The sequence below is a fragment of the Tinamus guttatus genome, unplaced genomic scaffold, assembly GCF_059628265.1.
Source record: "Tinamus guttatus ecotype Peru unplaced genomic scaffold, ASM5962826v1 Tinamus_guttatus_pri_ptg000194l, whole genome shotgun sequence".
In the NCBI taxonomy this organism is placed as follows: Eukaryota; Metazoa; Chordata; class Aves; order Tinamiformes; family Tinamidae; genus Tinamus; species Tinamus guttatus.
In genome coordinates, this window is record NW_028288728.1 from 1,699,625 (window position 1) to 1,725,929 (window position 26,305).

Sequence of the window (26,305 nt, forward strand, 5' to 3'; positions counted from 1 at the left end):
CCAGGACAAAGGGGGTTTCAAAGGGCGGTATGTGTGAGTGTGACCAGTTAAAGCTTTGGGGAAGGGTTGCGGTGGCCCTTCCAGGGGCCGAGGGACACGGCAGGTGCTGGGAGGGCACCCTGGATCCCCGGCGCGCGCTGAGGGCTGCGGAGCGGGTCGTGCTCTGCGCAGAGGGGCGCCCTCCTCCTTGCTCTGCTGTTATGGGGTGGCCGCTGCTCTCTGCCCAGCCTCGGGGAACCGGGAACCGCGGAGAGAGGGAGGACGGAGCCGCCGGGGCGGGAAGCGCCGCGCCGCGCCGCCCCTCAGAGCGCGGAGGCGGCTGCGCATGCGCGGGAGGGGCGCGCGCCGAGCAGCTGCGCACGCGCAGGGCGCCAACCCCCGCGGGGGGGGCGGAGCACCCGGCGTTGCTATGGCAGCGCCGCGCGCGCACGGCGCCCGCCGGCCCAATGGGGAAGACGGGAGGAGGGCGAGGGAGCGGCGGGCGCCGCGCCGGAAGGGGCGTGTCGGCGGCGCCGGAAGCGGAGCCGCAGCGCCGCAGGGTGTGCGCGCCGGGGGTGCCTGCGCGACGCGGCCGCGCGCTCCGAGTTGCCTCAGCCGCCGCGAGGCCGCGCCAGGTGAGCGGGGCCCGCGCCCGCCGCGCCGGGCCGCACAACAGCGCTCCCTGCGCCCGCCCGCGCGGGGCCCGGCCCGGCCCGGCCCTGCTTCCCCGCCCCGCTACCTTCCACCTCCTCCTCCGGGGCGCCTCAGGCAGTTGGGGGGGGGGCGAGCGGGAGGTGGCGGCCCCGTCCCCTGCGGGCACCGCGTTACCGGCCCGAGCGGCCGGGTCCCCCACCCCGTGCCCGCCTGGCCCCACCCAGCCTGAGTCACTCGGTGTCCGGGGCGCGGCCGCGCGCACCTGTGCGGGGCCCCGAGCGGGCGGAACCGACCCCCCGCCCCGCACCGTCGCTCTCCGAGTCCCCTCCCGCCCAGCCGTGACCCCCCACCCGCGGGGTGGGCACAGACGTGGGGGCCTCTCTCAGCTCTCGCAGAACCGGGAGCCCTCCCAGCGCTGAGGGGGAGCTGCTGTTTCCATGGCACTCGGCGCCTCCCTTCTCGTGCGGTGCCGTGAGCACGGAAGGGCCTTCAGCAGTCACCACGGGAGCAGCGTGGTTTTATCACTTATTTCACCCTAATTTTATCACTCGCTTTAAAATTCTGATTATTCATCCCCGTTTATTACTAGAGGTGAGTTTAGGCAAGGCAGCAGAGGGGAAGAAGGTCGCTTGAACTCAGTGCTAACGTATAAGAAGGCTGGGCAATAATCCAGGACTAACAGCTGTAGGTTTTACTTGAGGTATGTATCATCTGCAAATATTAATTGGGATGAGTGAAATACGAATGGCAGGTAATCGCTGCATTGGCAACAGAGAGCAAAAAATGCAGTGCAAAGATCACAGTATAAATTGGTTGTTTCCATTATATTTGTTCACTTAAAATAGCTTTTCTAGTGATTGGGAACATTGCATGTCGTGTAGGATTTTAGGAGCTGAATTGCTCTATACAAAAATCAGAGAGCTTAAAGATATTATAAGGCTTGTTGGAAACTTCTCACATTCTCTGCTGCAGGACACCAGTCTGAAAATTGGAGTTTCTCTTTATTAAACCTTGCTCTTAATTTTAAATGATTTGGTACTGTATATTAGCCCAAAAGTGAGAAAAGTTACAATGCTGATACCTTGTTCACTCTTGATACTAAATGGTTGCACATAATAAGATGGACTATGAGATGTGTTTATATTTTTAATATTTCCTTTATCAAAATGGTATCAATAAAGTGTTAGCACAGATGGGCTTAGTGCAGTTTTCTCAACCTAGTTATGTCAGTACTGCGTGTTGTGATCTTTGCTACTCTGATGACGAACCTTTCCTTAAAGGAGGCTTTGCCAGGTTGCAGCTTTTAGGGATGTATGTGAACAAACTCAGATGAGGATGAGTCAAGTAAATAATAATTTGAATAATTATGTAAAAAGCAAGTACTCTCATCCAGTATCCTAAGCCATCCCACTAAAACAAGCTATCACAGTAGTGTGCTTTTTATATGGTCACACTTTTTGCCCCTCCTTGCAATACGTTTGTTATTAACAAAAATGATTGACCTGTGATGTGAATAATTGGCTTAGCAAGAATTTTACACCTGGGGGAAGACTTTTTGGGATAACTCACTATTTCCACTTGGACTCTGGCCAAAACAACTATATAGTTGGAACAAGAAGGTGTAACCATGTAAGTATCCTGTACTTTGGAACCAAGCCCTTGTCTCCACCTGCCTGTCTCATGTGTGGAGCTCCATGGCTGTGCATAGTGCCCTCCTTGCTGGCCTGCACTGCCTCTTTGATGTAAAATTAAGAGGAACAATTCTCCAGTCACTAGATTCAAGCTGTTCCTGCAATATCTTTACACATATCAGTACCTCTGACAGAAAAAAATTAATTGTCTATAAAGCTTGAAAGTCCTTGAATGATATTTTAGAAAACCAACGTTGGCAGCTTTAAGTGGCCGCCAGTAATGATGGCTGAAGGGGGCTAGAGCAAGTGTAGGCAACCGTTTGTAGAATGATGGTTAATTTTATTTTAATGTTAGCATATAGATTTGGGCTGAAGACCAGGCTATCTGTTTTATCAGAAGATGCAGAGGAGGCTAAAGTAGTGTGATATTTGGGGAGAATATCACAAGTATGATGTCATTTTGCTTTTCCCTCATTAAATCTCCAGTAAATTTTACAGGTTTTGTTGTTACACCAGATTCTTGACAGTGATAGAGGAGCTATCCACCTTTTGTTGTTCAGATCTTCTTGGACACATTCATTTTCTGATAAGTTATTTAACAATATGTGGTAGCATTTAAGGGAATGTTCCACATTCACGTGCTTGAGATGATGGCGCAGGGTTTATTTGCAGTGAGAAAATGTATGAGAATGATGATGTCAGTGAGTAACCTATATGTAGTTTCTAGCATTCCCACACCATACCTGGGGCCTAAAATCGCAATAGTGAAATACAGCTAAGGGAGTGAAAAGTCTAATATTAATCTTAAGAGAAGGTTCCTTGCACTGCATTTAAAGAAGTTGATTCCTTCCTGAAAAGAATCACTGCTGGGAGCAGTGCCTGATGACACTGTCACCGACATCCTGCATGCTGCCAACACTGCAGCTCTTGTGTCAGCGTGTATGTACCTGAATTATGGGGGAATATTTTTCCGTTTGTTTTAGAAATAGCTTCTACCTATGCCAAGGCTCTTGCTCTTTGTAATTATAGAGCTGTGTTTTGAATTACCGCTTACCTCATGTGAATGTTTAATTTTGGAATGAGTTGCCCATGCAGAAATCAAATAAGGTATGTCCACATGTTGGTGATAGATTGAACTATAAATTCTGTTCCAGTCTGCTGCTTTTCCAGTCATAACTTACACAGACTCACAAAGTCTGTAAGGGAGAAAGAGTTGTGTCATGTTTGACCATATCTGGTTTTACACTCATTTCTCAGTGAGACATTAGCCTGTTAATCTGCATCTCGACCTGACCCGTTAATGACCTGTTTGTCAATCCAGTAATGGCACTGCTTTCTCCCCAGATTTTTATAAAGTGAAAGTGTTTGTCGGATAGCTTCTCATGATTGCTATAAAGAGAAAAACAATACAAGAAAAATCAATGACTTAATTAGCATCAGAGGAACAGGTCATTGAAAGCAGCAGACTTCAGGCCAACGTAGGCTTATTGGTATTGTCCTTCCAGTTCGATACATTATATAAGCCAGACTTTTTTTTTCAGTAACAGTTTTCATCTGATTTCTGCAGACTTTAACTGCAGTTACATCTGATCTGCTTTGACTTTGTTCTAAACAGCTCATAAAGACTGGAAATAAAGCTACCAAGCAGGTGTAGTCACTGCTGAGTAGTTCTCCTCAAGCTCTTGTGATCTTCTGAGGAGCAGCTGTCTACACGTTTTACTCCTCAACTGTCAGAGACCTAAGCCTCCAATTCTGTGTATTTGTTCTCTTTTGACAAGTCTATATTCATGCTCTGACTTTAGCTGCTGTTTCCAGGATGCTCACACCATCCCTGCCTTCTTTCACTGAAAGCAACAAGGTAGTTTTAATGTGTTCTGTAGCTTTGGACATCTGCCTCTGATGTGTTATCATATATTAGAACCTTGTCTACATAGTTAAAAAAGCTCTTGGGGGTGGGAAGTAAGCAGTTGTAACTTTTAGTATCAGTATGGATGCTATTCTACGCTTTAACTGAGGGTGAGAGAGTTTAGGCTGTATGGGGGAGAGATTTTTTTTCCTCTATGCTGAGTGTAGGAAGAAGGATGATTCCAGTTTCTGGCAGCTGAGTGATATTGGCTCCAACTGCTGGCTAGTGGTTGGCATTTCTTACTGTAAAGCTTCCAGCCCAGTTTCAGGACTACTAATCTGCAGTTTGATAGCTTCTTAAGCTAAGAAGGTAGAGAATTTGAAATGTGTACCAGTACATTTGAGACCTGTATTGAGAATGATGCAGTTAATACATCTGATATGGGAATCTTCTGCATAGGATGAGCAGTTTTCGGGACTCCTCTGTGGCTGCGATTTGCCCATCTCCACTCCTTCCATCTTCCCTCCTTCCCCTTGCCAGCGTGGCCTGGTTCATTAGTGCTAGAACAAACCCTTCCTTTTGGCCTCCTGTTCGTCACCTTTGTGTTTTGCTCCTAGCTGCAGGTAACCCCTGTTAGGTGCCTGCTGTTTGTGGCCTCGGACTATTTTCAGCTCTCAGCTTTGCTTGTTGCCACTGATCTGTTGTTAGAACGTGGCTTTCATCTCCCTCAGGGGAGAGCACAGTTATAACTGATAGTTGCTTCTTTGCCTTTTCAAACATCACTCCTTTCCTTGTATCTCTTTTTCCTTCTGGCAAACACTTCCCTCTTTTGGAGCTCAAGCCAGCATAGCTCTGCAAAGCTCTTCTCCGAGCTTCTAACAAGGTAAGCAATGGAGAATAAAATAAGGATTTTAACAGTGTTCCTTTATGCAGCACCCTGTGAATAGAATACTGGTAGGCTTGCTGTCAGGTGACAGACTTTTTGATGTGGAGCAATAACTTTTTCTTTAACTGCATGGAAGTTACATTGAATGCATTGTGCCAGAGGGCATTTTATGGTTTCATAGAAACCTGCTAATGGTGCAGATATTAAGATAAATTAACTAAATAAATCAGGCCCCATACACTGTTTTTTTTTTTTATATACATAGCAAAAGTAAATACTTCAAGTTCTGTAGAACTTAAATTTCAGTGTTCACTTTGAGTAAAATTTAAGATATACATAATTACTGAATTACTGAGGAAAGTTGTTTGAAGAAAAAGAGCATTTGGGTGCTTTGTGCTAGTGTTTGGGCTGTGTAGTCGATGTGCTAAACTGGTTTCTAGATTTCAGCTTTTACCCAATAGCTCTTTCTGCCTTTGCACTTCCCTCTGTGATTTCCTTAATTTATCCTTATATGAACTCATTGACTGCCAGGAACTGACTTATATTTAAAGATAAATATGTCAGTGAACTTGATAAAAGAAACTCCACGCCATTTCTAAACTAAACTCTATGCTGTTTGTAAACAGAATTCTACACAGATGACTTGTCTACAAGTTAGACCACTATTGGCAAAGTCCAGATCAAAGATAATACTGACCTTTCAATGGCAAAATGTAAACTATATTGGAGCTACGAGCCTCCGGACTTCAGCAAGCAGCCTCTTCTACAAAATAATTGCATTCCATAGGAGCAAGAGGAGATGATGATTGCGATAGAAATGCTTCAAGAAGCTATGGATGCAGTGAGGCAAAAAGAACTTTTTTTTTTTTTTTTGTTAGATGTCTTGTTATTCAAAATTGTTATTTAAAATGGGCTCTTGTTATTTAAAAAAAAGCATTATTTGAGTGTAGCTTGTTCATACTGAGATTATGGTGAGTGGATAAAGGGATGCAACCACAAAGTAGTCCCTAGCACATAATCTAACTGCTGAATGAAGGGTTTTGATAGACAATTTTGATAGACACAGTGATTAAAAATGTCTTCTGTCAATGGTAAATGATCTGGTGCTGATTTCCTTAGGCCTCTCATATGCTCTTGGTATGATAGGCTTCAAAATAGGAAAAAGACATTACATCACAAACTGCACTCCTCCCTTTCCATGCTCAGTAACTTGTCTTTTTGGTAGTGTGCAGCAGCCAGTGGTAACACGGCGTGTCCCTGTGGTAAAACCCTCCTGAGGAAAAGAAAGCCAAATTAATCATGCGTTGCCAGCTAACTTGTGATGCTGCTACCCACAGTCAGTCTGTCTTGTTGAGGGCTTCAATCTCCAAATCCGCATGTCACCTCTTAATAAGTGCCAGAATCTACGGAATTAAAAGAAGTGTTTGGAATGGAACTGATCTGCTGAATCACTGACAAGTCTGCCAAGGGCTCTCTGCTCCAGAAGGCTGGTTTTAGTTTTACCTTCCCCATTTGGGGGGTGCTCTGGGCTACCTCCACACAGGAGCTTAGGCTACAAGGAGGAGTGAGCCTGACTGGCACACATGTAGTAGGGGGGACGTTTGGTTGCTCGTTCTGCTTCAGCTTTCATGTGAAATGACATGGCTTGACTTTACATATTTGGTATTTTATTTGCTAATGCAGCTTAAGCTAGAGGGATTTAATATCCTCAAATAAGCTGGTAGCTGTGACTCTGGCCTTGGAAGCAGGAAACAGAGCTGCGGAGCCCTTCCCAAACAGATTCTGGTTGAAGATTTGGTGTACAACTTTTCCAGTATAGTAGGGTGGCAGGTGATACTGATCTTAGTCACATATTACTGGGCAATATGTGTGAGGCACTGGTGGTGAGGGCCTGTCAATCGTGTCCCTTGGAGAGCCATGAAAACCCTGGAGCAGTGGCTTTCGGTCTGCAGAGAGCCCCAGACCCTCGTGTGATGGACATAAGTCTATGATAAACTTACTGTTCTTGTTTACTTTTTTCTTCTTCTGTTAGGAGTTTTCTTTAGGCTGTTAGATCTCAGGTTGGAAACTTTGGATCCAGAAGCTGGGAATCATAATTGGGCTTTAGGGAAAACTGCTCAGTACTAATAAGAATGACATTTCTGGGCCTATGTAAAAACGGATGTTTACGTACTTGGAGAAATTTTACTGATAAATCTGGGGCGTCTGGGAGTTACGTAAGATATTGAGGTCCACTGTCTGTGATTAAAACAACTAAACTTCTTTTGTTTCTTCTGTCAACCTGGGCCTAGGTGACTATATAGACTTGCTTGCTCCATGTTGGCTCTGTCTGGTGGACGTAAGCAACGCTCAGCTTCCTCACTGCCACGTATTTTGCTAACTTACTTTTTCATTGCTTAAGTACTTCAGTCTACACTTAGCCAGGGGCTTTGTGGTGATGTGGGGTGTTTTTCTTGGCTTCAATTGCTAAACGTGCAGTATGAGAGATGATAAAACAAGTTGCTTCCATATAAGCAATTGGTTTAGTAGCAGTGACTATCATGTGGACAATCTCCCATGCAGTTTTTCTGAATGTCAGGGGCTGCAGGGGTTCCTGCTGCGTAGGACTGTCCCTTACATACATGTCAATGCATGTCTAAAGAAATAAATCTGGCAGAACAGTGTATGGTGTGTGGCTGCCACCAGTTACAGCTTTACAATGTGTGGTTTATTGGAACCCACAGAAAAACCTTTTGTAATGTTAAAGCTTCAGTGTCAGAAGATGCTGTCCAGTGAGTCGATGCTCTTAAACTGCTGCGGTTGTAGAATAATGTGAAGAGAGGGGGAACAAGAAAAACAACAGCTCTTGGGTGACACTGCAGTGTGTCCCAGGCTTACCCTTATGGGTGGTATAGAAATGGAGAGACATCTACATAGGGAACTTACTGACATGCTTAACCTAAGGTCAATATCAAGGACATATAAGGTCCATATCAAGGTCAATATCAATTTTGTTGTGTTTTAAAAATAACACTTACATGCTGATTGTGCATAACATCTATGTGCGAAGGATCACTTGCAAAAACAATTAAATATAAAGAAGTACAACAAACTAAATACAAAAAATAAATTATTTTACTAGAGTTGATAAACTCTAGTCACTTAGTAGTGACTTTGCTTCAAGCTTCAGCAGTCACTTCTGTGATGCAGGCAGTCAGGAGACGTTTTCTCTCTCCTTCCTCCCCAATTCCAGGGTAGCCATGGACAAAAGCGAGTTGGTGCAGAAGGCCAAACTGGCTGAGCAGGCCGAGCGTTACGATGACATGGCTGCTGCCATGAAGGCCGTCACCGAGCAGGGACACGAACTGTCCAACGAAGAAAGGAATCTGCTCTCGGTCGCCTACAAGAACGTCGTCGGCGCCCGTCGCTCCTCGTGGCGTGTGATTTCCAGCATCGAACAGAAAACAGAGAGGAATGAGAAGAAACAGCAGATGGGAAAAGAGTATCGTGAGAAAATTGAGGCTGAATTGCAGGATATCTGCAATGATGTTCTGGTAATAATCCAACAGCAAAAATAACAGTAGTTAGTACTGCAGTATCCTTAAGAGAGGCTTAAGGAATTCTAGCAGTAGACATTGCAGCAGCTTGCAGGGAAATAATTTTGTATAGCCACGTAAGTCCTGTTCGGGCTCCTAATTCACTTAGTTTTTCTTGTGTAATTTACTGGATTCTCACTTGTTACAAAGTTGCTTTTTTTTTTTTTTTTTCCTTCCCCATTTTAAATTGCCATGTGGAAGACCCCTAACTCCTGGCTAGTGATAATCATAAAAAGAAATTCAGAGCATGAGCCTCCTAAAAAGCCTGCCCCTTCCTTAAATCCTCTGGCATCCTGAGGCTTGCTTAGCATGCTTCTGGTATATAAGCTGTATGCTTCTTCTTCCAGATCAGATTCCTTGCTGCTTCCACTTAGAAGAGAGGTATCCTTTTTGTTGCTGTTCTATTTGTGAAAGATCTCGTTGAGAAAGAAGAGGTGCTGTTAGGATTCACAGCCTTTGTATTTTCTTCTTCTGAATGTACATGTGCTGACTTTGCTGCTACTCAGAGCTTTTCTTCTGGAGCTACAGATAAGATCATTGTGTTCTAGATAATTTCACTGTTCTTCACAGAACTTAAATCTGCGGGAGCAACGAGACTGGTGCTAATTTCATGCCTATGCCTAAGTCTTGGTTAATGGTTTAACAGTTCATATTTGCCATTGTAATCATGGCTGCTACAGACATCTTTCTGACTTAAGATATTTGGTGTTTGCTTTCTCAGGAACTCCTGGATAAATACCTTATTGTCAATGCCACGCAGCCAGAAAGCAAGGTCTTCTATTTGAAAATGAAAGGCGATTACTACAGATACCTTTCAGAGGTGGCATCTGGGGACAATAAGCAAAGTAGGTAGAAATCTCTCAATCTGCTGTGGCCTGAACAAAACAAAGTATAAAAATACTCACTTTTTTCCCTAGTTTGAAGTATGTTTCTTCTTTCACTACTGCTCTGTAGTATTAAAGACATGCACAGTGTCAGTCACTTGTAGAAAACTAGACTCTAGTGAAACTAACACAAGTGGTTGACAGAAGTTGATCAAATCAGGCAAATTCTTCTTGCAGCCTCCAGCATTGCAACTGTTTTTAGCATGTTTGAAAGTGTAACGTCTTTTTCTTGATGCAAGGAATAGGAGAATGAGTTTTTGTTTGTTTTCCTGGACACATGGGTTGCCTTATTGCTATGTCTCCCTGTTTGCTATTGTCTCCCATTTAGACTATGGTTTTAGCTCACAAGTCTTTGCTGTTTGCAAGCTTTCTGCATTCAAAAGTGGCATCTTGATTTACTAGAGTCTCAAATCATTAATCCTGAACTGTTAAAGCAATGTTGAACTGTGCCTGACTTCCCAGTAAGTGGCTAATGTGGTCTGCAGCTCACTGTTTTAGCTGGCCATTGCTCCAGAGCTTGTTGTCACACCACCCAAAGTCAAAGCTTTGTCCAAATAAAATAATTCTTCCTTAACACTCCATTCATTGGTAGCTTTTAAACTTAAAATCACCGGCAGAAGCTTCTGTGCATATGTAAGTGTATGAATATCTGGTCACAGGAATTGTTTCATAAATAGTGTAGACCAAGTATATAATAGCTTGACCATTAAAATATAATGATGAGCTGTGCCTTGATGTGATTGCTTCTTGCAGCAACCGTAGCAAACTCTCAGCAAGCTTACCAGGAGGCTTTTGAAATTAGCAAGAAGGAGATGCAACCAACGCACCCCATTCGACTCGGTTTGGCTCTCAATTTCTCTGTCTTCTATTACGAGATACTAAATTCTCCTGAAAAAGCCTGTAATCTGGCAAAGACGGTAAGAACATTCTTCGTCTGCCAGTCTTGTGGAAGCCAGGGAGATAACTACAATATTGTGTATACATACAGCTGTAGATACAATAGTATTTGAGGATGGATGTTCTTTCTTAAACTGAATTCCTTAAAAATGTTGGCATCTTTAGACTGTTGTGGCTTTGTTGATCTCTAGTGGAACATGCCTGATTTTCTGGCAGTGAATAGTAACACAGCAAACTTATAAGATCTACTTAAGATGACATGAATTGAGAGAATGGGAAGCCAAGTGCTTTGTCTTGCATGTTTTTAGGCATTTGATGAGGCGATAGCAGAGCTGGACACGCTGAATGAAGAGTCCTACAAAGACAGTACTCTCATCATGCAGCTGCTTAGGGACAACCTCACTGTAAGTATCAGAGCAAACTGCTGCACTGTGCTGTTAATTCTTGAGGCTACTGGACTCCACTAAGTGGAATTTGACATCTGAAGATTTATGTAGTTCTGCACAATTAAAAATGTCTTATTCTGAGTCACTGACTCTACTGTCTTAACTGCTTCTGTGAATTGCATTTTGTTAGACTTGCTTGTTTAAATTAGAAATCGCTTGTTAACCAGTTCAAACAAGCTCAGCTCTTCAGTAACTCAGAGTGCAGTTTGTGTTTCTCAGCAGCCTTTGAGAAACAGCAACTCTCAACAGCAGCTTGAACTTGCTTTTTACTCATAGTTGTCTACCCATTTTTGTTTTTAAAAAGCCAATGATATCCTTAAAAAGCTGTTTAACACCTTTCCTGTTAATTTAGGTGAGAAATTGGCACAGCTACTGCTAATCATGCTGTCTTTCCTTTCCTGGAAGTTGTAACTGCCTGTGTACTTTCAGCATAAACATGTGTTTCTGTTTTCTTACAGCTATGGACGTCGGAAAACCAGGGAGATGAAGGGGACGCCGGGGAGGGGGAGAACTAATGGCTGTCACGCTTCACTATATGTTCAATGTCACCCTGTATCCTACACATATATCCCTTTGTGCGACAAGCAAAAAGAATAGTACATCGACTTTCACAACCTCAGCGTAGCAGAAACTGTCTGTGGGGTAAAAACGGTTGGTTGGTGTTTTGTGTACTTATAATGGAGGTCGGTTATTAGAATGGCATTCTGAACTTTCCTATTATGAACATTTGCAGTTATGATTACCGTGTTTATATTTTTAACTGAACACTGTGATTATGGGTTTTGTGATTGCCATTGACTTTACAAAACTCTTATTGGTAGAAAAGTAGACATCAATTATGTAACTCTGGCAAGCTTAATTTGGCACTAAAACAGTCGAAGTACAATTCTGTTGTAAAGTTGTACAGAAAGTTATAGAGATTCTATTGTGACACTGGGGCATGGAAGGAAAACAATCCAATGTTTGGCATTCCAGTTAGGCACACTGCTATGAATGAGTTTACCAGGCACACTCTGTAGACATTTTTAACCACCTCTGAGACACCGCTTTCAGTCAAAAGCTCACTTTGTCAATCGTATCTTTTGGGGGATTGGGTTTATTTGGGGTAGAAGGGTAATGGGGGGAGTTAGCAGCTTGATTTCCAAACTCTTTATGCTGGCAGATAACTGGGATTTGAGTTTTAAAAATGATTTCATGCTCATACAATGTGCATGACTAAGCCCCTGCCCACAGCAATAAGTTACCTAATTATACCTTAAATGATCTTCAGTAGTAAGACTTCTTGGTTCACTACCATGGACTTTGCAATAGGAGAAGATTCAATTTTTTGAATGGCCTTATTAGTTCGGATGATACCATAAAATGATACGCCACCCTTGCATTACTTTCTTCTTAGATGAATTGAAATCTCCATGGTAATCCCATTTTGAATTTACTCTGAAAACCTCTCAATATTCCACTGAGCCATCTTTAAGATTGCTTTATAGATTTTTTTTCTCCCATTGAAGTGTTTATCCTCAACCCTGTCACCTGTTTAAACTTCATTAAAGCAACTTCAGACTCCCACATAATGCTTCATCTTTTTTCTCATTTCATTTTTGTTTTAATATGGCTGATGTCAGGATGGAGGAGGGGAGACCTGAGTCTGCTAGTGGACAGGTTTCTTCCTCGGATGTTTGAGAGCTGCCAGTGCTGTTGCAGCCTTGGGCTCTTTCTCTCTGCCACTTAGAGACAGTTCCCGAATCCAGCTCAAATATTCCGGATTTCCCATTTATTGTACTGGAATGCAGACCTTATACATTTGCAATGCTTGTAACTTGTAATATTTGAGCTCCAAGTATCCTCACCTGCTTACATTCTCAAACATGTCCCATTAAATACACCTAAGAAGAGTTGTGTGAACAAGGCAGTGAAAAAGATTAGGAATAGTCACCTGTCAGCCTCACGGTATCATCCCTGTACCTTAACATTCCACTTAGGATAGGATCCATCTGTTTGTCTGTCCATCTGTCTGCTGAAGAGAGAATTTCATGCACTGATTTTAAAGACTCCCCTCTACTAGCTGAACAAATTGTGCAGTTAATACTTGGCGCTTGATAAATGCAGTAGTGAATGTGGAACCGAGCCTGTCTGTATATCTGGTAGCTCTTTTCGCTTTGTTTTTACTGACCAGTATTCTGCCTAAAGTTTGCTTCTGTGATGGTTATATTGCCTAGCACACACGTGGTTGTGAGAATAGTATAGCAAAAAGAAATACCTGGTTATTGATGTACTAGATTTGTGTATGTCTTTTAAACAGTTCTAGTTTCACCTTACACAAAATAATCAGGAAAGTGTAAAAGAATTCAAAAGTGAATAAAAAAAATTTTATCATTTTTTGTGTCTGCTATGTTTGCCATATTTGTGGCAAAAAAGTGTGGTAGTAGAATCACCCCTTTTATTAAATGCTCAGATCTTGCATTGTTTGAATTGATTCATGGTTTCTAAAGGTACTAATAATTACTCATTCATCTTTCAAAGAATTTCTCACCCACCTTCCTGAATTTGTAGTAGAGAACACTGCTTCTCTCCTTTCCTGTGCTAGGGTCATGCTTATAAATATATTGTTGTTGCGGCAGTTGAAAGAAATACAACTATAAATATCTTCCTTCAAGTTGCTGTGAGCCATTGCCTCTGGGAGCGCACTGCACACGGACAGGGTCTGTTCCAGCACTTGCTGCTTTTGGCTATTGACACATAATGCTTTTTTTCCTCGGGGAAACCTTGGAACGCTGAGCTCTTCAGCCAGGTCTCTACCCTTTGCACACCCAGTTGCACTTGTGGATTGTAACCTGCACACACTGTAGCAAACCCCACTCTTGTCAGCTGCCCTAGAGAGCAGCCTGTGGGTGCAAAGGCACATTTAAATGCAGGTATTTTCCTGGAGAAACAGTGTTAGGAGGTGAAGAGCAGTAGTCAGAGTATTGATTTTGGCCTAAAATTGCCAAGCAGGTTCTCTGAGGCCAAAACACGTCCTTTTGTTCCGAGTGCCTCTTTCCCTCCTGCAGTGACGCTCCACAGACCTGTGCTTTGCAGATGCTCTTGCCTCCTGCAGAGACGTTACGCAGAAACCTGCCTAACTAGCTGCTGAGCAAGCCGAATCTGTCATTTCAAGCCATGGTAAAGAATTGTCTCCATTTCTATCTGTAGTTATTGGTGCTTTATCACTGCCTACCTTAATAAACATATCTGCTCCCAAATAATTTTAGTGTACGCTAACTCCCAATCTTTCTCTGTTAATGACATAGCTCCAAAAAGAGTGACCCCCAGGGATTGCCAGCTGGTCCTGTGCAGCAGAGCACTTGCCCTGCCTCAGGTCTTCCAGATACCATCTTCCATCCTCACTTTCCCCCTTGAGGGGAGAGGGAAAGGCGAGAGCTGTGGGGAGGTGAAAGGGGGCAAAGAAGCCAAAGAGGAAGTGATCTTAATTCTTCAAGTGACCACTGCATCCATCCCCTTGGGAAAGGGCGCTCCTACGCTGCAGACGTGGTAGAGGAGGATGTGGTGTGCGCATGGGTGTAACCTGTAACGGATCCAGGTTGGTGCTGCCGCTCACCGGAGCTCCGCGTGGGCCAGGTCAGCGCGGAAGCACCGGGAGCCGTTTGCCAAGGTGAGTTTTCTCCTGGTTTGCTCCTCAGCTGGCCCGGCGGGTCTCCAGGGCGCACGTGGGGATGAGGTGGAGCAGGGCGAGCAGGGCTGGCTGAGGGCTCGAGGAGCAGAGGCTCCTCTGAACCGCTTTGCAGCTCCAGTGCAGGAGCTGCCGTTTTAATGACAGCCAGCAGGTCTCAGGTGACCGCAGACGTGTGACATCCCCCCTTGCTTCCCTCTCCCCCTTCCAAGTGCAGAAGCAGAGGCTACAAGGACAGGGTCTGGCCGCAACACGGAGCCAGGCACCTTCAAGGCCCGGCAGCCCCCAAACGCTGCTCCGTGCTCAGGGGCTCCCAAGGCCGCTTCCAGCTGCACCGCGAGCCGCGGACCGACAAGTCCCCCCTCCCGCTCACAAGTGTCCGCGCTGAGCACGGCTGGGGGTGCTGAGCCCCGTCTCCCGGTTCGGGTACCGGTTGGCTGCGGTACCGGCCAAGGGCAGCGCTGGGCCCGGCGGCGGGCGAGGCCGTTCGCTGTCGAGCTCGGGAGCGGCCTCGGGCCCCGGCTCCTGCGTGGGAGCCCGCGGGGAAACGAACGGGCTCGGGGGGCCGGGCCGGGCCGGGCTTGGGGCGGGCGCAGGCGCAGATGGGCCCGGACCGCCCCGACCCACCCCGGAACCGCCCCGGACCGCCCCGGACCGCCCCAGACCGCCCCGACCCGCCCCAGACCGCCCCGGACCGCCGCGCCAAGAGGCGGCGCCGCGGGCAGCCGCGGGCAGTGGAGGTGCCGGAGCGCTCGGCGTGAGTGCGGGTCCGTGCGGCGGCGGCGGCGGCTGCTGCTGCTCCCGGCGGGGGTGGAGGCGCTGGGGCCGCTTATTTACCGGCCCGGGGCCGGGAGAGGTTCGGCCGCCCGGTGCTCCCGGCTGCGCCGCGCTCGGACCTTTCTGCCGCTCGAAGCCGGGCCGCGCTGCCGGGTCGGGTTTGTGCCTCGTTCTCCCCGCTCTGCCTTTCTCCTCCCCTTCCTTAAACCTCCGTGTCCGGGCTCTCCCCAGGGCTGCAGGGGCAGAGCCGTGTCCTGCTCTGCTGTTGCCGCTTGCACGGGGACCTGGAGGCCGTGCGGGGCAGCGGTGCTTGAGCCTCAGAGCCCGGTCCCTTTGCCAGGGCTGTCACCTTCTGAGCGAGGAAGCGCCGGCTGCACCACTCCGTGCACCCGTGTTGATCTGGAGCTTTGCTGGGGTGTCCTGGTGGTGCACGGGGGCTCAGAGCCTCGAGCTGAGAGCTCCAAGGGTGGGCTTGTCCCAAGTGGTGATGGCATCTTCGTGTGCTTGATACCCAATTCATGCTAACGAGAGACCGAGCATCACTTTACCTGCACTTGTGTCCTTGCTAGCGAGCTGAGAGGCCGGGATGCAGCTCGAAGAGGCCCTGGGCACAGACGTGTCTGTCCCTTGCTGGATGGGTGCAGGGAACTTTGTTGGCCTCAGCCGTCCTGCAGCCTCGGGGCTTGCCCTGAGGAAAACGGGTTCCCCAGCAGGGGAAGGGCTCTTTGCTTCCGAAGGATTGGAACTCCCTTTATTTCGCTGTCCGTCTCAGTGCTTGGGTGTTGAAAGGAAGGAGCTGTGTGTGCAGAGCACACGTTGTTCCCCTGGATGTAGGGGCTTTGTGTCTTGTGCACGTCCCTATGGCTGGGCTTTTGCACTGCTATTGAAATGTCCCTAGAAAATTTGACCTGTAGAGTCCCTGGGACGTTCCTGGTCCTGACTTCTGTGGGAAATCCGCGTTCCAGTTGCTGTAGCATGACCAGCTCTGGCTCAGCAGCAGGCAGGGATCAGCTCTAGCAGCCTGCGCTTGCCCTGCGCCGTGCGCTGCCGCCCAGTGAGCGGACCCGTGTTCCCTCCCAGATAAGCTCTGCAGGCCACCATGAACGCCAGCGGTCCCGGATACCCGCTGGCCTCTCTCTACGTGGGAGACCTGCACCCGGACGTGACCGAGGCCATGCTCTACGAGAAGTTCTCGCCCGCCGGGCCCATCATGTCCATCCGGGTGTGTCGGGACGTTGCGACGCGCCGCTCGCTGGGCTACGCCTACATAAACTTCCAGCAGCCCGCGGACGGTGAGCAGCGCAGGCCGCGTCTCCCCACGGGCACTTGGGGCGATGCCGCGGTGGCAAACGGAGCTCACGACTCCTGTGGGTGTTGGTGAGGCCACTCTTCAACGCTGGCGGCAGGGGCTGTTCTTGCACTTAACTGCAGTGATGCCAAAATGACGGCGCAAACCTGGAAGCTGCTGTAGCGTAGACCAGGCAGCAGCGAGGGAGGGTCTGAGCCCGCTGCCCTGGGACCAACCTCTGTCCCTGGCACAGCCTGACACTGCAGTGCAACGAAGGGGCCCGCAGCAGCCTCACGTGCCTGCAGCACTGTCATCCAGAAAGATGAGAAGGAAAAAGAGGCTGGGGCTGGGGGTGAGGAGAGCAGACCCACCCCGGTATCACAGCTGGCGTTTCCGCAATGGGCAGTGCTGGGTTTGTCCCATCGCATTGCTGGATTCACTTAAACTTCTGCCCGGCAGCATCCCTGAACTGCGTGTCCATCCCGGCAGCTACGAGCCATGGGCAGGGAGGTGTCCGTGCTGTGCTCCCCTCCCACTTGTGTTTACTCTTATGCTATCATCTGTGTGTGTCTTTCTGCCAGCCGAGCGAGCCCTGGACACCATGAACTTCGAGGTGATCAAAGGCCGGCCCATCCGAATCATGTGGTCCCAGCGAGACCCCGGGCTCAGGAAGTCGGGGGTTGGAAACGTCTTCATCAAGAACCTGGATGACTCCATTGATAACAAAGCCCTGTACGACACGTTCTCTGCCTTCGGCAATATCCTGTCTTGCAAGGTGGGTATGGGGCGCGTGCCGCAGAACCCAGGTATCCCTATAGGAAAATCCTGAATATTCTGGGCAGCGTGTTCTAGCCAGTTCAAATTCATGTGTTCTGGTTTCCCTTCTTTAAATTCCCCCTATTTGCTTGAAGAGAAACCAAAAATTTCTGTGCCCAAGGTAGGGGAAGGCCGTGTGTGTGTGTGTGTCCATCTTCCTGTCAGTCTCCTTGCTCTGCTTTTTAGGTGGTGTGTGATGAAAACGGGTCCCGCGGTTATGGCTTTGTTCACTTTGAGACGCGTGAGGCAGCGACTCGAGCCATCGATACCATGAACGGGATGCTGCTCAATGACCGCAAGGTGTAAGTGAGGGACGGGGAGCGCGACCATGCGGCTGCCCTTGGCGCTGATCTCCTCACTGGGTCTAGTCGCTTGGGAGGAGCTCGGGGGCAAACACCTTTTGTGAAGGTTGCTGCTTGCCCTGTGTCTTTCTGCGTCTCCCCGCTTCCCTGTCCCTTCCGTGCTCTTCCTTTGGCTCCTGTGCTCTCCAGCACACCGAGTCATTCACGGCTAATGTCGCTGTGGGTGTAAGAGAGGTTTGGAGCCCATCCTGGCTGGGAGGAAGGAATCCAAGTTGGGCTGAAGCAGCAGCACTATCGGGGTCAGATAATCCGGGGAAGGGAGAGCATCTGACTTTCTTCAGCCCTCTGCTTGCATTACTTCAGCTTTGATTTTTGTGGGATGCTTCAGTTAGTCTCCCCATCTGCAAATGCAAGGGGCTACCAAAGGGACTGGCCTGTACTGAGATGGATGCCCTGTCACTGTCCTCCTTCAGAGGCTGGGGAGGGTTTTGTGTTCCTGTGCTTGCTTGTTGCAGATTTGTTGGCCACTTTAAATCCCGCAAGGAGCGTGAGGCGGAGATTGGGGCTAAGGCAATGGAATTCACCAATGTCTACATCAAAAACTTCGGGGATGACATGGATGATGACAGACTGCGGGAAATATTCTCCAAGTTTGGTAAGTTACCTTGGTGGAGCAAAACACCCTGCTGCCTGGAAAGCTGGAGCTGGGGCAACCACAAAGACAGACGAAGGAGAGGGGTAGATTCAATGCAGTGCCCCCTGTCTCAGCTGTGTGTCCTGGTGTGCTTAAAAGCCACGTAGCCAAAGCACTGCAGAGACTTAAACCGTCAGGACACTACGTGCCCTTTCATGTCATGGTGGGGGATAGCTGGTGTTGGGTGCCATCCCTAAGCAAGTTCCTACCTTGTGGGTAAGAAAAGCTGCTTGAACCTTTGCTGAAACCCAGCTGCGGTCTGGTTATAGGAGCCCTAGGATGGAAAGTTGCCAAGCCTGAATTCAAAGCAAAAGTTGCTTTTTCAGTTTGGACTTCTGGTGGTGAATGCCTCTTAGGACAGGGCTTAGCAATGTGCCACTGTACAGACCTCACTCGCTCTGGTATCGGCTCAGCTGCACTGGGTTCACCTGAGGCACTTGCAGGTTGTGTTCATGTGTTCACACATCAAGGACATGCATGTGGGCTGGCATATTAGCCACAGAAACGGAAATGCCAAAACGTAGTCAATATGAGGTTTATAACCTTAAAGAAGGAGCACAGGCCTTTCATTTCAGTGTCCCCTGCAAGAGGGCTTCTAAGCAGCAGCTGTCGTCCCTCCTCTGGTGACTCTGGTTCTTTCTGGAGCTTTGCACCCGTGCAGGCTCAGCGCGTCCCCTCTCTGGGCACGCTCCTCCAGACTGATGCCTTCCTTGGTGTTGCAGGGAAGACGCTCAGCGTCAAAGTCATGATGGACAACGCTGGCCGCTCCAAGGGCTTTGGATTTGTCAACTTTGAGAAGCACGAGGAAGCCCAGAAGGCAAGAGGCCCCTTGCTATGGGTTGGCAGCTCCCATGCCCGACTGCGCTGTCCTGGCAGAGCATCCCCAAGCCTGTCACCTGCTTAGATGCCACTGCCCACCGGTGTCCTAGGGTGGAAAGTCCTCTGGCTTCTTTCCCGTGTGGGTTATGGGTGAGGGTGCCGGGCTGGCCAGAGCCTGCAGCGCTCAGAGCTCCTGCCCTGCTCGCAGGCCGTGGCTGACATGAACGGCAAGGAGATCAACGGGCGCCTGGTGTACGTGGGCCGGGCCCAGAAGCGGCTGGAGCGCCAGAGCGAGCTGAAGCGCAAGTTTGAGCAGATGAAGCAGGAGCGAGTGAGCAGGTACCAGGTGAGGGCCGGGGGGCAGAGCCGCTCCGTCCCGCAGCGCTTCTGCTCGGCCATGGTGAAAAGTGCAGCTTCAGGCCGGCTCGGGGCTGTCCTGAGCAGAGCTGTGCACTGGGGCATTTATATAATAAGACTAGTCAATCTATATGGAAGTAGTATTGGATAAAGACCTCTAAACCCAGATGATACTGGCTGGCAAACAAGTGGATCTTCTTTTTTTTTTTTTTTTTTTTTTTTCTAGAAATTTAAAATGTTGCTCCAGAGATTAGGAGGCTTCCTGTGGTCCTGGAGCAGTTTTATTGAAGCAGCCTGAGCCTGCCTGTTAGTGAAGCATGTGTGCAGTCCTGGCTCCTTTTCCACTAGTCAGTGATTCCCTGCAGCTCTGGAGAGGGATCTTGTAGGTTGTTCCAGCTGCAGGCTAAGCTGCTGATACATCAACTTCAAAAGCGACTGTAGACTCTAGGAGCTTGTTGTACTTTTCTGGGGAAGCTAATCTGCTTTTCTGCCTCTTTGCAGGGGGTCAACTTGTATGTGAAGAACCTGGATGATGGCATAGATGATGAGAGGCTGAGGAAGGAGTTCTCCCCCTATGGCACCATCACCAGCGCAAAGGTGAGACCTGCACTGTCACACGAGATCCTGGGCTAAGCACAACACTTAGGGAACCCCCTTCACACTGCCCTTTAAAAGGGATCATGGTTATCATCCTGCTCAGTTATAATCCCCCACTTGTACCCCAAGAGAAGCTTCTCTCTTGTTTGTACCCCAAAGCCTAGAACAAAGGATCATGTGTTGCTTGTACCCAACAAAAGCTCTGTAAATTATCCCAGCCCTGATGAGCTGCAAGATATGGAGTCTCAAAGCTGCCTTATCTGATTGTTGCACACCTTCTTGTGTGGTTTGGGGGCAAGGTGACAGCTCTGTACAAACGGGAGCCCCTGCCTGCCTCATGCAGCCAGGCTAGGAGCGAGCTCCAGCACAGCCCCACATCGAGCCGTCCCCTCTGGGTCACAGCAGATGCAATCGGGTACCTGTCACTTGTGTCCTGGCTTGGCCATTCTGCTGCCAGCCTGGCACGGGGGAGCCTGGTGCCCTCTCGTGCTGCGCGTCCCCCTGACCGCTCGGTGACTCGCGGGTGGCGTGTGGTGATCTGTGCACTTAGCTGTGTTGTTCTAATCCAATTTTAGGTGATGACAGAGGGTGGACACAGCAAAGGGTTTGGGTTTGTATGTTTTTCCTCCCCAGAAGAGGCTACCAAGGCCGTGACAGAGATGAATGGGCGGATCGTCAGCACCAAGCCTCTCTACGTTGCACTGGCCCAAAGAAAAGAAGAGCGGAAAGCAATTCTTACCAACCAGTACATGCAGAGACTAGCCACCATGAGGGCCCTTCCCGGCCCTCTGCTTGGCTCTTTCCAGCCCCCCGCAGGCTACTTCCTACCCCCCATCCCTCAGGTGAGTCCCTGCTTCTGTTCCCAAGTGGCAGAGGTGTGTGGAAGGGCAGGGAAGAGACCGAGATGAAGCCTCAGCAAGGAGGAGGGTTATAGAGGTGCAGAAACCCATGGGGAGGAGATAAGTGGACTCGGTGGAAGGAGTGAGTCCGGGCAGCAGGACGGGAGGTGGATCTTAGCCCTGCGCTGGAGTGTGCTCCCAGCTCGCCTTCAGGGACACTCCTCATTGGCCCTGATGTGCTTCTGCTCACAAGTCACCTTGGATAACGTGTTCTCCTTTTGTAGCCACAAACCAGAGCTACTTTCTACAGCCCCAGCCCGGTTGTCCCAGTCCGCCCTGCCACTCGCTGGAGTGCGCAGCCCTCCAGGCCGCCCTGTGAGTCCGCTCTCCCTGGGTGTGCGGAGCAGAGCTGCTCCACCCTGGTTTCTCTCTGGTTCTCTGGTGCTCAGCTAGCTCAGGGATTGAGGTGACCAGCACAAAACATGCAGGTGTGGGAAGTCTGGAGAATCGTCACACATCTTGCAGCATGGTCACTGGTGACGGGCACGGGGAGGAAGAGCAGTTCGGGTTCACCAGAGATGAGGCCATCCCTTGTTTTCCTCCACCCAAGAGGCGCTTCCCAGCACGTTTCTTTGGGTGCCTGTGTCGCGGGGCGCTCTGCTAACTGCGCTCTGTCCCCACAGCGGCGTATCCTGCAGCTACCCCGCTCCTGAGGGCTGCCGCGCCGCCCCGGCGCCTGTTCTCCAACATCAGCACCATGAGACAGGCGTCCACGCAGGTGCCACGTGTGCCCCCCCAGGCCCAGCGAGTGGGTGAGTGGAAGGACGTGGCTCGGGCTTGGCTCTAGCAGATGCACGTTGGCAAGGGGGGTTGCTGCAAGCTTGTGTCTGCCTCCAAAGGTGGATGGGCTTGTGTAGCTGTTTGTGGAGGAGTCCACATGCCAGGGGGCTGGAGCAGTGTCTGTAGTAAATTTGGGGGAGGGTTGTAGTCTGGTAATCAAACGGGTCTCTGATGAGTAGACTGGCCTCGTTTGATGCTGCTCCTTATGTGCGTTAATTAACGATGACGGAGTAGCCATGGCGGCATAGACGGTGCTTGGGCTAAGGCTGATAGACAAACAGTGAAAAGACCTCATGAATTAAAGCAAAGGCTCTTATGTGCTGAGCTTGTGAGGCCCTGCTAAAACGTGGTCATGGTAGAGGTGTCTGGGGCTATGGACTGAAAAAAAAACAGACCCTGCTGACATCCCTCACCCTGAGGCCCGTGGAAGAACTTCAATCCCTTGTCCATCCCTTTCCTTTTCTTCCACTTGTGTTAGCCTGAGTGATGAGGGGGCTTGTTGAGCCGTGGAGGCCCAGACATGTGCAAGGAGGTCGCTGCTGTTCCCATCTCCCCTGCAGGCCAGGTTTGAGCAGGGGCACAGATACTGTGGGCTGGAGGCCATGCATGTGGTGAGCAGGTAAAGCCTGAGGTCCCCCGCAGGTGGGACCAGCTGGTAGGGCTGCGTTACTAACAGCCCTCCCAGTTCTGTGCAATTTTAGCCCAGCTTCTCTCCTTGGCTTTGAGCCTTATGCCGCATTGCAGGCAGGGTGGGCACCAGAGAGGATTTCCTCCTGCCAGGGTCCCTGCTGGCAGAGGGGGGCACGGGGCTTTCCCTGGTCACTTGGGCATTGCCTGGTTGCAGACGTGTGTCCCGCCGACCCCCCCCCCCCCCACTTACGAGCGCTCCTGTCCTCGTTGCAGCCAACATCGGGACGCAGACGGTGAGCGCCCGGGTGCCGTCGTCGCCCACGCTGGCGCGGGGCGCTCCGCAGTACAAGTACTCCGGGGCCGTGAGGAACATCCAGCCCCTGCAGACCGTGGCGGCCGGGCCGGCGCAGCAGGTAGCGGCTTCACCTTCCCTGCAGCCACTGAGCCGTGGGGGAAGTGCTGGTCCCGCTGCTGGGAGCCGGGTGGATTTCGACCTCTGCACTGGCCCTGGGGACCCTGCGGCTCTGGTCACCCTTGGTGCCATGGGGACATTCCCTGGGGCTGCCTGCGTAGCTAGGCTTAAACATCTGGCTGCTGTGGCTGTGTGACAACAGTGCTCTGCTCTGGCATTCCTGGGATTTGGAACCTGGATGCGAAAAGGCAGAGGCTGCATTCAGGAGGCAAAGTGCCCCATTCTGCGCCATTCCCGTAGAGTGCTCGATGTGAGGATAACGCAGCAGCTCTGCTCTGCCTCCCTCCTGGCTTTCACCAATAGGTCGTGATAACCCCAGTGCATGCCCGGTAGCTGGCACGTTGCTTCCAGCCTTTCTGAGTCCTGTGTTTTGTCTCCAGGTTGGAGAGCCCGCTGTGCACGTGCAGGGGCAGGAGCCGCTGACCGCGTCCATGCTCGCAGCAGCCCCTCCTCAGGAGCAGAAGCAAATGATAGGTGGGTGCTGCTGCTGCCCTGCTTTGGGTGGCCCTGGGCATAGCCAGCTGCCCGAGTGTGGGGCTGCGCAATACACAGGCTTGAGTGCACCAGGGAAAACTGAGCTGCTGGGAGAGGCTGTCAGCCTTTGTGGGACTGCTCTGATGTGGTGCTGCATTTAAAAAGAAGAAATCCAGGCTAAGGAGGGAGGAATGGGGAAAAGGCAGCCAGCTCCCCGGCAGCGTTAGCCCCCCAGCAGTGAGGCAGCATCTGCTGAGCTCTGGAGAAGAGCTCTGCCCTGCCAGTGCTGCCAGGTGCCAGGAATATCTGAAAGTCTTTGAAGCCCTGGGCCATGCTGCCTTGCTGCTGTCCTGAGCTGATGAACAAGTGGGTCTCGCGGCCGTCTGTGGGCTCTAGGGGTGGCTGCCTCCCTGCCGACGGAGCAGCCGGTGCCCACGGCCTGGGAGCTGGAGCGCTCATGTTGGACAGCAAGGAGGCCTCCCTGCAGCATCTTCTGTGGGCATTTGCGCAGGCAAAGAGAGCAGGTCGTGAACCTCTTCTCTGGGAACCTTTGCACCTGCCAAAACTGGCCCTCTTGGCTGCATCCTGGCAGGCACGGACCACGCTGGCCGTGTGGCTCTGGCCTTCAAGGGTGGCCCCATGTCCTGTTGCTCTGCTCCTGCTGCTACCCGCTTCCCTGCAGCAGCTTCCACCTTTGCGGACACTCTCTGCACCAGACAAGCCGAAACACCGGCCACATCTGCTCAGGAGAGGCCTGGGAATAGAGCAATTAGGTGGGAGAGGAGGCTGGGCAATGCCAGGACACCTGGGCCCCATGCAGAGCCGCGTGGGGTAGGGAAAGCTGCAGGGAGAGCCTGGGAGTTGGGTCTGGCCTTGCAGGGGGACAGTTTGACACCGCTGGGAGCTCTTGCACAGTGTTCACTGATGTCCTTGTGGTGTCTGGAGCAGGTGAGCGCCTCTACCCTCTGATCCAGGCCATGCACGCCTCGCTGGCCGGCAAGATCACCGGCATGCTGCTGGAGATAGACAACTCGGAGCTGCTGCTTCTCCTGGAGTCCCCGGATTCCCTGCGCTCCAAGGTACGAGGCACTCAGCACCCTAACAAATTACATCCCAAAAGACAAAGTATGTGGTGCTGTGAGCAGCAAACAAGAGTGGTGTTTTTGGAGAGACGATGGCCACTAGAGTTTTTTTGGAGAGATGATGGAGAGACATTTGTGGCCTTTAAAAGGGCAGCTGCTGCTCTTTCTAAAGCAAAAGATGAAGAGCAAAAATGAACCCAGCTTGATGCACCACATGTAGGCATGCCTGCCCTTCAGCAAAAGGAGGTGCTTGGAGCAGCCCTCCAAAAATATGGGACTTGGAGAGCAGCTGGGAGGCGGATAGGAATAGGAATTGAGGAGGAAGGGTGGGGTGAGGCCACAGCAGCAGGAAGCTGCAACGCGGTGTTTCTTGGGCAGTGCACCCCTGTGTTAGACAGCGAGGCCTTGTCCCCGACGTGTGCTCTGCTTTGACAGATCGAGGAGGCTGTTGCTGTCCTGCAAGCGCACCAGGCCACCGAGGCGTCGCACAAGAGCAGCGCTGCCGCCTTCCTGCAGTGACCGTGGTGGGTCTACTGGGACCTTGTTGCTGCCTCTGGGTTTCATGTCCAGACCAAGTGAGGCTTGAAGGGCTATTTATTTTGGGCTGCAATGTTCTGCTTAAGTCACTTAATTCTCCATTTCCTGTAATCATGCTAAAAAGTCATGGTGGGGTGGGGGGGAAAACCCAAACCCTCATGTAGGACTATGGAGACAAGCTGTGACCCCAGGGAAGCAAGATAAGGAAAGGCTGCTGCTTGTTTCTTAGTTCTAGCGGGGACTCACAACACTAGGGAAATCCTCAAAGAGGCTGTTGCAGGATTTTGTCACTTGGTGTCATTGTAGAGGTTGGAGCTCCCTTGTGAGCCTGAATCTGTCCCTCCAGCAGAAGTCAGCTCTGCTGGTCAGTAATGCGTGATTCGGGCTCCATGCTCCTCTTGCAGAGAACATGTTCTTGATTTGTGGTCTCCAGGAAACTGTGTTAATGCAAGTGCACAGCTGACCTGTGGAGTAGGGTTAGACTGTTGCTTTAACAGTGGAAAATTGTTTGTGTTAGTTGGGTTTTGCTTGTTTGTTTTGTGTAGACTGGAGGAATGAGAGCGCCTCAACCACTGCCTTTGAAGAGAAACAGCAGCAGCCTCGCCGCGTTTGTTGGAATGATGTCCACACTGTTTCCCTGGTCTTCAATCCCCCGTCCCACTTTTGTGTGTCTGCACATTATAAACCTCACAAAATTGCTCCCTCACTGTGGAAGAATTATGCCTCTGAGAACCCCCGAGTTAATTCTCCCTTTGGCACCGAGACCAGTTTAGGAAATGCGATGTGGAACCCAGCCTGGTTCAGTTGTCCAGGAAATGACAAGTGTTGATGACTCACCACTTTTAGTGAATTTATTGGGTTCTGTAATTTTATTTGTTCCTGTAGCTGACACTAATAAAGAACTGATACATCCACCCCGATGTATGTGGCTTTGTTTCTTCTGCCGAAGACGACTGCCTTGTGTCTCCCGTGCAGGTGGAGAGAAGGTCTTAGGACAGGCTGCTGCCGCGGCGGTGGCCACAGTCCTGCGAGCGGGGCCAGGTGTTGGGAAGGATGTGTAGGATCAAATGAACAAGCCACCCAACTAACAGCTTCTCCAAATCTCCTTTAAAAAGCATCACCTTTATGTAGTCTTCCTTCTGTAATAGCTACCTCGTGTGATCAAAAGACACCACGCTGAGATGCGATGCGATACAGCCAACGTGGAGGCCCGTCAGGGACTTCATGAAGTGACTAGCCAGGGAACACTCACAGGAGAAAGTTTAAATTACAGCTACTTCAGATTCAGACTCAAACTTGGTCTCACATGGGAGAGC

General features: G+C 50.1%; 2 protein-coding genes across 2 annotated transcripts; both read left to right on the plus strand.

The window, feature by feature from the left end:
- Nucleotides 1–497: 497 nt before the first annotated feature.
- YWHAB (tyrosine 3-monooxygenase/tryptophan 5-monooxygenase activation protein beta) lies at nt 498–13,173 on the plus strand. The gene is made up of 6 exons (XM_088523607.1): nt 498–614; nt 8,229–8,529; nt 9,293–9,416; nt 10,209–10,372; nt 10,661–10,756; nt 11,257–13,173. Exons 2-6 carry the CDS (start codon nt 8,236–8,238, stop codon nt 11,311–11,313), a joined length of 735 nt encoding a protein of 244 aa, XP_088379733.1. The 5' UTR covers nt 498–614; nt 8,229–8,235; the 3' UTR covers nt 11,314–13,173.
- Nucleotides 13,174–16,314: 3,141 nt separating this feature from the next.
- PABPC1L (poly(A) binding protein cytoplasmic 1 like) lies at nt 16,315–25,597 on the plus strand. The gene is made up of 15 exons (XM_088523608.1): nt 16,315–16,534; nt 17,112–17,305; nt 17,533–17,648; nt 18,164–18,303; nt 19,065–19,159; nt 19,370–19,507; nt 20,020–20,115; nt 20,691–20,957; nt 21,239–21,329; nt 21,638–21,766; nt 22,698–22,837; nt 23,277–23,370; nt 24,319–24,449; nt 24,888–24,976; nt 25,535–25,597. The coding sequence occupies exons 1-14, from the start codon at nt 16,342–16,344 to the stop codon at nt 24,969–24,971; spliced, it is 1,908 nt and encodes a 635-aa protein (XP_088379734.1). The 5' UTR covers nt 16,315–16,341; the 3' UTR covers nt 24,972–24,976; nt 25,535–25,597.
- Nucleotides 25,598–26,305: the final 708 nt, after the last annotated feature.